The following is a 10,437-nucleotide window of genomic DNA, read 5'->3' as shown; positions in this document are numbered from 1 at the left end:
GGGGAGGCGTAAACAAATTCAGTGAGAACATGCAGAAGAAAACCACTAAAAACCATGCTGGGGTAGCATGGCACTACTATGAAGGGTGAATGAGAATAAGGGTTTTCTACTGAGGAACCAAGAAGGGCAGTCAGGTAAACGGGACAATGTAGAAAGTCATGAAAGAATGAATGAAAACAAGTCCTGCATACTGTTTTGCGTGGCCTTAGTATAAGCGGGTGGTAGAGAGGGGCCAGACCGTGGAGGACCCTGACTGTGCCATAAGGAGCTTGGCCTTCATCTTGTCAGCGTGGGTGTATATTGAAAAAGGTCACTATGACCACCTGTGTTTCAACAGAAACAATCGAAGGATAAAGAGAGGAGAGGTGCTATGAAATAGCCAGGTGTGAGGCCCTGGATCAGGATAAGTAGCAGGTGAGATTAAACACTGACATGCAGAGTATTTCTGACTGTATCTGGGCAAGCATTCATCATACCCTCAGATAAAAGATGGTATGTCCTACAAAATATAATCAAAAGAGTATAAGAATAGAAACACATGAAACACCCATCCACACAAACATACAACCAACACTCTCAATGGTTAGGGAGCATGTGAACTCTTCCTAATGAGGCTTCTCCTGGACTATGTCCTTGTTCCTAGACCTGAATCTGGCTTTGGTCTTAAAAGATGCATGAGCAATCTGATAATACACTTCCATGCTGTGGATGGAGGATGCATCCTTAATTTGCCAGTCCTAGAAAATCAGTGGCCTCTGGCTTCTCAGAGATAGAAGGTCTTCCCTGAGTAGGGCAGTCAGGTAATGTCCCGGACATGCAGTTACATTTGAATTTCAAATAAAAATATCATTTTTAGTATAAGTATATCCCAAATATTGCATGGGATACACCTATACTGAAATGGTTATTCTTTGTTTATCTGAAATTGAAATGTAATTGATTGGCCTGTATTTTTATTTGCCAAATTGGGCACCCTATCCTTGAGTCTTGCCTTTCTCTGGCTCAGACCTTGGGCAGACAGTTCCGCTGAGAAGAGGAAGGCAGGACAAAACAAAGCATGTGCCGAGAGCTGGGAGATGTTTTACAGAATCACTGTCAATTCAATCCCCCCAGATTTGCTCATTCCCCAGGAGAATCTGAAAACAAGGGGTTTGGCAGTGAGCAAAGAGCTGGCATGTCGCAGAACTGTTGGAGGGGAAAATGATTGAATTTAGAATAATAATGTATTTGTTAAAGCAAATATCAGTATACTCATAACAGAAGCCCTCAAGTTTCCCATTATGGCATGAACAGAACATTAATGTCTATATCGTAGATTGATGGCAAGAATTTTCTTGGAAAGCACATAAGCAGTAGCCTTATATGATCTTCTGTTTCTTGGAACACTGAATATAATTCAGATTAACTTTTGAGGCATTTATTTTGTGCTTGAAATTTAGGACATAGGCTCTGTTCACACCTAATATTTTACAAGCATCTCCCCTTTGGACAAAATTAAGTTCAGAACTCATGTTCACATAAAAAAAGTAATTGGATTATAAGAGCCAATGGGCATAGCCATTATTTGGATATTTTCATATATAAATGAATAATGTTTATTCAGAAAAATATACATGACCAAACTCTATCACATCTAATTTTCCCAGAGAGTTAAGTTCATATTCTGGTAGGTTTTTCCCTACATAACTGAAGAAAATTCTTAGCAAGAGCTTTAATAATAATCTTCTTTCTGAAGGCATAATATTGTGATTTCATGCAAGAAAAATCTCCCCTTGATGTAAATGAGAGATGAAGTTGTGAGAAGGTATAGTCAGAGTTATTGGTTTGCTTTCCCTTTCTGAGCAGATGACAAGAGAACATTTTATCTTTGGATTCTTTGATAGTTTTATTTTTTTACCCCTATTAGCAGACTATTCAGAACACCTTTTAGCTGGTATCAGTCTTAAGCCTCATAAATTATACTTTTATGGGTGTTCTAACTAGGGGAAAGCTTGCCAATTTCACTTAGAGAAATTTAGGTTCTTTTGTAGGGAAGCCAAATGGTGGGATTTTCTGGGTTTTCCCAGAAAATCAGGCACACTGATCAGGTATTACTGAGGACACCTGAGGTAGAGAGATGGGTTAGCCTTAGATTTACTGAGCACCTACTTCATGCCTGGCCCTGTCAACCAGATTGATTGCACCCCACAGCACCAGGGACTATTCCCCCGGGGGGTGGGGTGGGGGGCGCCAATGAATGCAATAATCACAAACTCACAGCAACAAAGGCAGGGGAGACTATTTTTCCTTTTTCCCAGCATATTCAAATACCTAATTCTCTTATATTTCAAGTTCAAATGAGGTAAACATACAACAGGCGGTGATGAAATCAAGGAGATTTTATAAATTATTAAACAGTTGGGAATAAAATCCTGGCTTTCCTGGCTTTGGTCAGAGAACACGTGTCCCCCATTGCAAAGCTTATTCATTTATTTTATCACGTTCTAACTTTCCCACTTCATCTTGCATCTTATTTTGTAATCACCTCCTTATCATCACAGCTTTCCTCTGAATCTTAGGTCTTTCTAGTTAGAGAAAGAAGGAACAGATCCTTCTAAAATTGAGACAAAAACTAACTGCAACTCTCACATTTTCCTCTTTTTGTTTATGCTCATTTTGGGGCATGGATGCCTTGCTATTGGGTTGCTCACTAGCTGTTGGGACCTGAAAGAGTCTCCTGTTTCTGTAAGTCTCAATAGTCCACATGTGTGCACGCATCTGTATCTGTCTCTGAATGAGAACATCACTAACCATAGGTAGGAATGTATATATGGACACAGAGACACATGTATATATATGCAAATGTGTGTGTGTATATGTTAAATGCATACGTGTGTGTATATATATGTGTGTATACACACACACACACACACACACACACACTCTTCCAATAGCTAGCAATTGCCAACAAAACAAGTCAAGTTAGGTGTCAGACAACCACTTTCTAAAAACAGTTCTTAATGTTTCAAGAAACTTGAAAGCCTGTACTCTTCACCTGCAGACCTTTTATGCCTGTGGCAAATCATCTCTGAAAGCCAATCCTAACAAGATTCTCTTCATCTGTTTAAAAATGAGAAAGCAGAAGGCTTCGAGGGTATGCATATGGATAAAAGGAAACTGGGTTGCTCTATTATGTTTGTGTGGTTAGTGTTAATTTCACCCTGCTCCATTTATTAGATAACTAAGACATTGAACTTTGAGAGATGTTGAAAGCACACATGAAACATAATTAATCAATAAGGTATGATGTTTGAAGACTGTTAGGATGTACTGATTATTCAGATAACTCATTATTTTTATGAACACCAATAGCATGCTTTTCTGAAAAAAATCATTATTGTAACAAAAGTGTTCACTATAGAAACATGACACAAACAGAAACATCAAAAAAAAATTTTTTTTTAAGGTAGAAAAATCAGGCCACCTGGGTGGCTCAGTTGGTTAAGCAGCTTTTGATTTTTGGCCCCGTAATGATCTCAGGGTTGTGAGATCAAGCCCTGAGTCCAGCTCCATGATAGGTGTGGAATAGGATTATCTATCTCTACCCCTCTCACCATCCCCACTCTCACACGTTCTCTCTCCTTCTCCCACTCGAAGAAAAAAAAAAAAAGGTAGTAAAATCATGTAACATCATTAGACTTTCAGGTGCTTTTGTGTTTGTTCTAATCTGGCACAAGTGTTAACTGTAAGTGAATACTATTAGTCTTTCTTTTCATAAAATGCAGTCGTGACAGGGATTTAGCAGTTTAAATATTCAGGAACTTATATGTTCTCTATTTGGCTCAGGATAGATTTTATTTTTTTTAAATAAATTTAATATAGGTCATTTCTTCTTTTTTTTTTTTTAATGAAGTAATACACTTTGGGAGTAACAGCATTTCAGACCTGGTTTTGTTTAAAATATGCTCATCCTCTCTCCTCCTCCATAGTTTTTATTTTATCTAGTTTTTTAAGTAGTTTCCTTTTCAGAGCCTGCCTCTGAAGGTGGAGAAAGAATGGAGGCATCAGGGTCTCTTCCTCTATACCAGAGAGCCTACAGTCTGCCCTCCAGCTGAGCCACACTCAGTATCATGAAAGGTCCTACAAAGCTCTGCTCTCTTGAGGATAACTACAACCAAAACGAAATTCCTGACCTCTATGAAAATGTTAGGAGGCTGCTGGCTTTAATTTTTAGAACTCTGATAAAATCCGGAGGTATTCTATTCACACAAAATAAAAATCAAGTCTGTCCATGCCATCTTCCAAGGTAATTTCCACCTTTTGGTTTCACTGACATTCCTAATAATACCCTAAAATATACACTTTTTCCGGATAAAGCTATTAGATAATATCTTGAAAATATCTTCTCCGTAATGCACTAGGATTTGAATTACTTTGCCATTGGCGGTTACTAACCTGGACCAGGAATTCCCCTTGTAGCAAGTGTTTTTCTATTGTTAATTTGTAGCAGTGTTATCATCAGCCCAGTCTTTAACAGACCAGTACAGGAATAAATACTTCTTAGGGTGCCCAACTTTCATTTTTACTGCCAGTCTAGTCTCAGCAAGTATAAAGCTGCTAAGCCAGTACTGTGATAGTGACCCTCTCGGTTAGAGAAAAATCAGATTATGTGCCATCAGAGGAAATAAATGTTAGTATTAGGTGTGATCGACCGAATCATTTCTTTTGCTCAAGTTCCGCCCTCTGAGTGACAGGTGGAGGACAAAATGTCAAGAAGGAGTCCTGCTGGAACAAGTGTTTAGGATGGTGTTTAATACAGCAGAGAGCCAAGATACAGTAGGAGGACACAGTAAAGAATGTGGAGAGGGTAGATACAATAAAGAATTTCGGTTTATGATCTGCCATCTGCTATCTGAAAGAGGAGTAAGTTAGGGAAATAAGTGACTTTCAGTTCTCCATACATGCAAAGGTAAGTCAGTTATTACAAAACTTTTGCTGTTGTATGTGCTGAAAGAAAAGCATATGCATTTAAACATTTTTTAAAAAATAAATCACTCAATAGGCTTAAGAAAAATACTCTAGTTCATATTTCATTGATCTGACCTTTTGATTCAAGATCAGGGAATGAATCCAAGATGGAAACCAAAAAAATAAAATAATAAAATAAAATAAAAACAAAACAGAAATGAATCATTTCACCATGAAAAAGGCATTTCCAGTCTCAGCTAACCTCGACTAGTTTTTATTGCGTTATTTTTGAAATGCCAAGAAACTGGCTTTGGCCATATTTGCCATCCAACTAAATCACAGCTGTCAATATGCAATTGCTTGCAACAATTAGCTAAACACCATTATTTAACAAATTCCCTGGAAAGGGACATTGATGCTCTAGGTGTCTAACACTGAATCAAGTAACAGTCAAGCTGGGGCTGCAGCACAAGGAGAGAAGTTGGTATGTCCTTGCCCAAGGAAGGGGTTTCAAACAGCCGTAATTTTTTTTTGAAAAAGACACATTTGCCCTGATCCTGCAAGTCCTTTCTGGTTTTCAGGAATGGATTCTGGGATTGGCTAAAGGGGGTGGGGGGGTAAAGCCACCGATTCTAGATTCCTTTCTTAAGGACAGCAAGGGGACAGGAAGAAAAACAGAAATACAGATATGAAATGGTAATGGTATACAACATGGAGAAAAGAAACCTCATGGAACCTGCTAGCAATTTCCACTAAAGCAGTAAACCCCTTAACTGACAGAAATTCAGTACAATATACAGATTAACAACTTCACCATTACTAGGGCTGCCGTTTCAAGCCAAAAAATAAAAATAAAATTAATATTCAAAAACAGAAATTCTCATAAGATTTGAGAAAAATAGAGTGAAAAGGCAATGTTAGCTAAGCTCTTAGCTAAATCCACTCTTAATGGCCCCCAGTATTTAAACTATCATGGATTAAAGCCATGAAAATAAAAATTTCAATTTGAAATTTTATTAGCATGTTGCTAAAATGGTCAATAAAAACATCAACACGATAGGCTTTGTTGACACAGCTGGAAACCTGCTCTCCCACTTCTCAAACTTTATTTCCACTTCCCCGCCTTCTAAGATTTCTATGTTAGGAAAAGCCAAACTAAACATACTGGCTATGGTGCTGTAATAATGCTGGTTTTCTGGAATGTTGCCACGTCTTCCCCCTCCCTCTCCTCCAACCCTTTAAAAAATAGGACTATTTTTGAAATGCAGCCCACGGAGGGAGCAATCTAGGGTTAAGAATAAGCAGCGACCTTCTGCACAAATTCAAGTTCCCAGACGCCAGGTGAACCTTCTGCTCGCCGGGGGGCGGGGCCCGCGCTCCTCCCCAAGGTGGCTGCGCCACGTCCATCTCGGGGCCGGGAAGGCTTCCTGCTGCCAGCGAGGGAGGCTCCCGGGCAATCGGGGTGGGGGTGGGGTGGGGGTGGGGTGGGGGTGGGGTGGGGGGTGAAGGGGAGGCGTTCGCTTCCCTCGGTGGAAAGGACTGGAAGCAAACCCCATCGCTCTGCCCGGAGCCTGGCATGCGATGTCAGAGGAGACTCGGAGCCGGGGAGCTGGGAAAGTGCCGGGCAGCCTCGGGGGGACCCGGAGTCCCGGGGGGCTGGCTTGTGGAAGTCGTTCTCGAGTGCCTAAGGGACGGGCTCGATTCCTTGGAAACCCTGCGACGTGGGGACACATTCCACGCAGGGGCCTCACCTCCGGCCGGTGCGCGCGCGCGTCTGGGGGCGGTGATGGTTCCCGTTAGAGTCGCGCGGGCGGCAGGCACGGACCGGTGCATCCCTGCTGCCCTCGGCCCCTTTCTCCTCCCCCCCCTCCCCCGTTACAACGCCGGGGCAGGCGCACGCAGGGGTTCCCGGCACCGTCGCCACGGCTGGGGGGAGGGGAGGGGCCCTCGGCCCCGCGCCCTTTGGTGCCGGCTCCGGAGACTTCCCGCCGCCCGCCGGAGGGGTGCGAGGGCGCAGCCTGGGCGCGCGGGCGGCCGCAGGAGGGCGCTCGAGGGGGCGGGGGGCGGGGGCGCGGCCCGGGAGCGGGGAGGGGCGCGGGGCGCGGGGCGCGGGGAGACGGGCGGGGCAGGCGGCCGGCCGCGCGGCTACTCCTTGTCGTCCACGAGGTCGGCGAGCTCCTGGAGCACGCGCAGGCGGCCGCTGGCGTCGATGCGGCGCTTCTCGCGGATGAGGTCTTCCAGGCTGTGAAACCTGGCCGTGTGCACCTTGTTGTCGCCCAGGTGCACCTTGAGATAGTACTGCTGCTGCGGCGGCTGCGTGCCGGCCGGCACCTCCCCTCCGGCCTTGAACTCCCGCTTGCCAAAGCGGCACCAGGCGGCGAAGCTCTCCGAGTTCGTCCAGCAGATCTCCTCGCTCTTGAGGCCCAGGTGGCCGCAGGCGTTCTGCACCACCAGCTCGGCCACCAGCGGGCGGTAGCGGTACCAGCTATTCACCACCCGGCCCACGTTGGCCGCGCCCGCCTCGTACAGGCTGTCCTGGCGGATCTCGCCTTGGTGCAGGTGGATGATCTGCCCGCCACCCACGTACACGGCCCAGTGCGGGGCGGGGGCGGGGGCGGGCGGCTCGGGCGCCGGCTGCAGCCACAGCAGCTCCAGCAGGTCGCCGGGCTCGCAGAGCGCGGGCAGCGCCGTGACCGCGTAGACGCTCAGGTCGGCGCCCTGAGGGCCGCCGCTCACTTTGGAGAAGATGCATTCCTGGCCCCGGAAGGCGGAGAACTGAGTTTCGTTGAGGACCAGCTGGTGCAGCAGGTGGTGGTGGTGGTGGTGGTGGTGATGGTGGTGGTGGCGGCTGGGGCTCTCCGGGCAGGGAGTGCAGCCCGGCGGGGCCTTCACGCCGAACTTGTCGGGCTGGCCGCGTTCGTCCAGGTCCTCCTCCTCATCCGAGAAGAAGTAGGCGACCCCGACCCGCAGCTCGTCCTTCTCGATCCCCGACGGGTCCCCTGTGGGCAACTCGCTGTAGTTGAGGTGGGTGATGCGGTCCAGTTGGTTGCCCATCAATGACGCGGCGAGGCGAGGGCCAGGAGCGGGGATCTGCGGAAGCACAGACGGGAGGCAGAGACAGGGTCAGAGTCGGGCTGCCCCCCTCCAGGGCGTGCGGTGCCCCCGGGACCTGCCCGCCCGCCCCCGCGCCGCTGCTGGGGTCGCGCGGTCCTCCCCCGCGGCAGGACAGGTGCAGAAGCCCCCCCCCCGCCCCCCAGTCCTTGGGCCGACAGCAGACCCCGTCCGGGGAGCCGGTCCAACTCCCACAAGAGAAAAGGCAGGCGGCTGGAAGGCGTGCGGGGTCCCCGTGGGGGGACAGACCCCCCCCGGGAAGGACCCAGGGGTAGGCTGGAAGGAAGAAGGGGCGCCCGAGGCCTCGGAGAGCGTGCAGCAGGCTGCGCTCCCCTTTCTGTCCCCACCCTCGCCAGCCCACCTCTCAGCTTTGCGCTAGGTCGCTCTCCGCCCCTGACAGCGCCTCGCACAATGACAACCGGACACATTCGCAGACACTCACTTGACACCAGCACGATCTTGTTCACTTGGAGGAGTCCAGGCACTGACAGGCTGGCTGATACACTCGTGTGATAGTGTCACATACACACAATGACAAACCTTCGCGACGACACAGTCAGACCCCCACATTCGTACACAGGGCTCCCCCCCCACGCTTGCACGCTCGCCAGGGCACGGACACCCACGCACCGGGGCACACCTGCCCGCGCCAGCAGGTGCACTCTGCCCCGACTTCTCTCGCCGCCTCCCCAGCGGAGCCGCTCGGGCTGCGCCAGGGCGAGGCCGTTCTGTCTAAAAATCACCTAACAAAGAGGAAAGGGAAAGATGGGGGGGGGGGAGCCAGTGCGGTGGAGGTGTGCGGGGGCGGGCGTGGGTCGTGAAGGGAGGTCCGCTTTCAGCCGCGAGACCCCTTTCCCTCCTACCCGGCACAGGGTCCAAACAGTCGGACGAAGAAAACCCGCTTCCAAGGCAAAGAAAGCCGCCTCTCCGTACCCGTGATTTCCCTGCTCCCGAAACCCCAAACTCCTTTAAAGTCTCCTGGTCCCCATGGGTGCTGCGGAGGCGGCGGTGGCGAGCGGGTCCTGGGCGGCGCGGGGGGTGGCGGCTCCGCTCTGCTCCGCGCGGAACGGTGCGGTGCCCGGTGCGGTGCCCGGCGCGGTGCCCGTGCGCCTGCCGCTCGGCGCTGGCTGGGGCGCCCGCTGCACCTGGCCAGTCCCGACTGCGCTCTGCTTCCCTCCAGCCGAGCCGAGGACTCTAAGTAGCCCGAGCAGCTGCTTCCAGGGCCCGCCCCGGGACGCGCTCATTGGTTGGGGCGGGCGCCCGGGCCCCGTCAATCTCCGCGGGAGGGGGAGGGGAGCGGGGGCGGGGCTGCGGCGCGCGCTCCTGCCCCGGGCCCGCCGGGTCCCCGCGCCCCCGCGCCCCCGAGCGCGCGCGGCCCCCGGAGCGGCGGTGGGAGCCCCCGCGGGGAGCGCGCCCGGGGCGCGGCGCTGCTGCAGGGCCCCGCCGCTGCGCGCGTGCACCCTCGCCCCCCGCGCCCTCCGCAGCTTTCCCGAGCCCATCGAGTGCCGACTCCAGCCACGATGCTGAGTCTGCGGGTGCAGGGGAGCCCCAGGGCGCCCCGGCACCGAGAGGGCGGCCCGGGGCGGGGAGCGACGTTGTCGGGGGCGGGCCCCTGCCCCCCCCATCCTCCCCCGCTCCGCGAGGCGCCCGGGGAAGTCTCGCTTCCCGGGGGCCCCGGGCTGCTCCTCCTCGGCACGCCAGCACCCATGCCTTCCAGACGGTGCCTCCGACGTCCGGTTCCTCTCTGATCCGGCTGCTGCTGACCGAGCGCTGCGCCCGCTTTCAAAGGAGCATCTTTGACAACCGCGACTGAAAAATCCCAGCCTGGACCAGCCCTCCCCCTAACTGGGCCTAGACTTTGGGGCTGCAATGTTCTGGGGAAGAGTGCGTCACAAATGCCTACAGCCAAGCCCCAGAGCTGCCTTTGCTTAGGGGTTTTCGTCTGGTTTTGTGGCAGAGGGGTGTCCGGCCCAGGCGTACTTAACGATTGCATTTCTGGATGGAAAGTAAATGAATGAATGGGTTCTGGATATTGGATGTTGAAAGCAGACTTTCATACATAAGGCATCCTGTCTAGATCAATAGTTTAAAAGAGCTTGTAACACTAAGCTTTGAAGCGTCCTCAGACACTTGGTTCTACTTTCAAGACGGCACCTGGGGCTTTATGGTGAAGCTTATTATGCCCTTTCCCCGGGGAGAATTGGGTGCTCCTCTTTGTGTCCCCTTGGCAGCTGGCACGAACTCTCAGAACTCTCTCTCTCTCTCTTTTAAATTACAAACCTGTGTTGACTTTCTTGCTCTTTACAAAGTGAACAGTTGGAGGATTGGCAGGTGCTCTCCACAACTTTAAATTCTGGACCTCTTTCGCAATGCCGGCTG

The 10,437-nt window shown here is 50.4% G+C and overlaps 1 protein-coding gene across 4 annotated transcripts; it reads right to left on the bottom strand.

Moving 5' to 3' along the window:
- Positions 1-4,774: 4,774 nt before the first annotated feature.
- On the bottom strand, positions 4,775-9,177 carry LRATD1 (LRAT domain containing 1). 4 transcript variants are annotated; one of them, XM_025454627.3, is made up of 2 exons: positions 8,992-9,177; positions 4,775-8,037 (listed from the first exon to the last, which is right to left on the bottom strand). In XM_025454627.3, the coding sequence occupies exon 2, from the start codon at positions 7,999-8,001 to the stop codon at positions 7,093-7,095; it is 909 nt and encodes a 302-aa protein (XP_025310412.1). In that variant the 5' UTR covers positions 8,002-8,037; positions 8,992-9,177; the 3' UTR covers positions 4,775-7,092. The 4 variants fall into 4 exon arrangements, with proteins under 4 accessions (XP_025310412.1, XP_025310410.1, XP_025310411.1 ...); XM_025454625.3 differs by having other exon boundaries at positions 8,922-9,060; XM_025454626.3 differs by lacking the exon at positions 8,992-9,177 and adding an exon at positions 8,501-8,766.
- Between the last annotated feature and the right edge of the window lie 1,260 nt (positions 9,178-10,437).

This window comes from Canis lupus, chromosome 17 (genome assembly GCF_003254725.2).
Source record: "Canis lupus dingo isolate Sandy chromosome 17, ASM325472v2, whole genome shotgun sequence".
NCBI lineage: Eukaryota > Metazoa > Chordata > Mammalia > Carnivora > Canidae > Canis > Canis lupus.
Note: the sequence above shows the minus strand (reverse complement) of the source record. Positions and strands in the feature narration are given on the sequence as shown.

What these genes read in the sequence shown, in the direction of transcription:
- LRATD1 (XM_025454627.3), bottom strand. Translation starts at nt 8,001, where the DNA reads ATGGGCAACCAACTGGACCGCATCACCCACCTCAACTACAGCGAGTTG.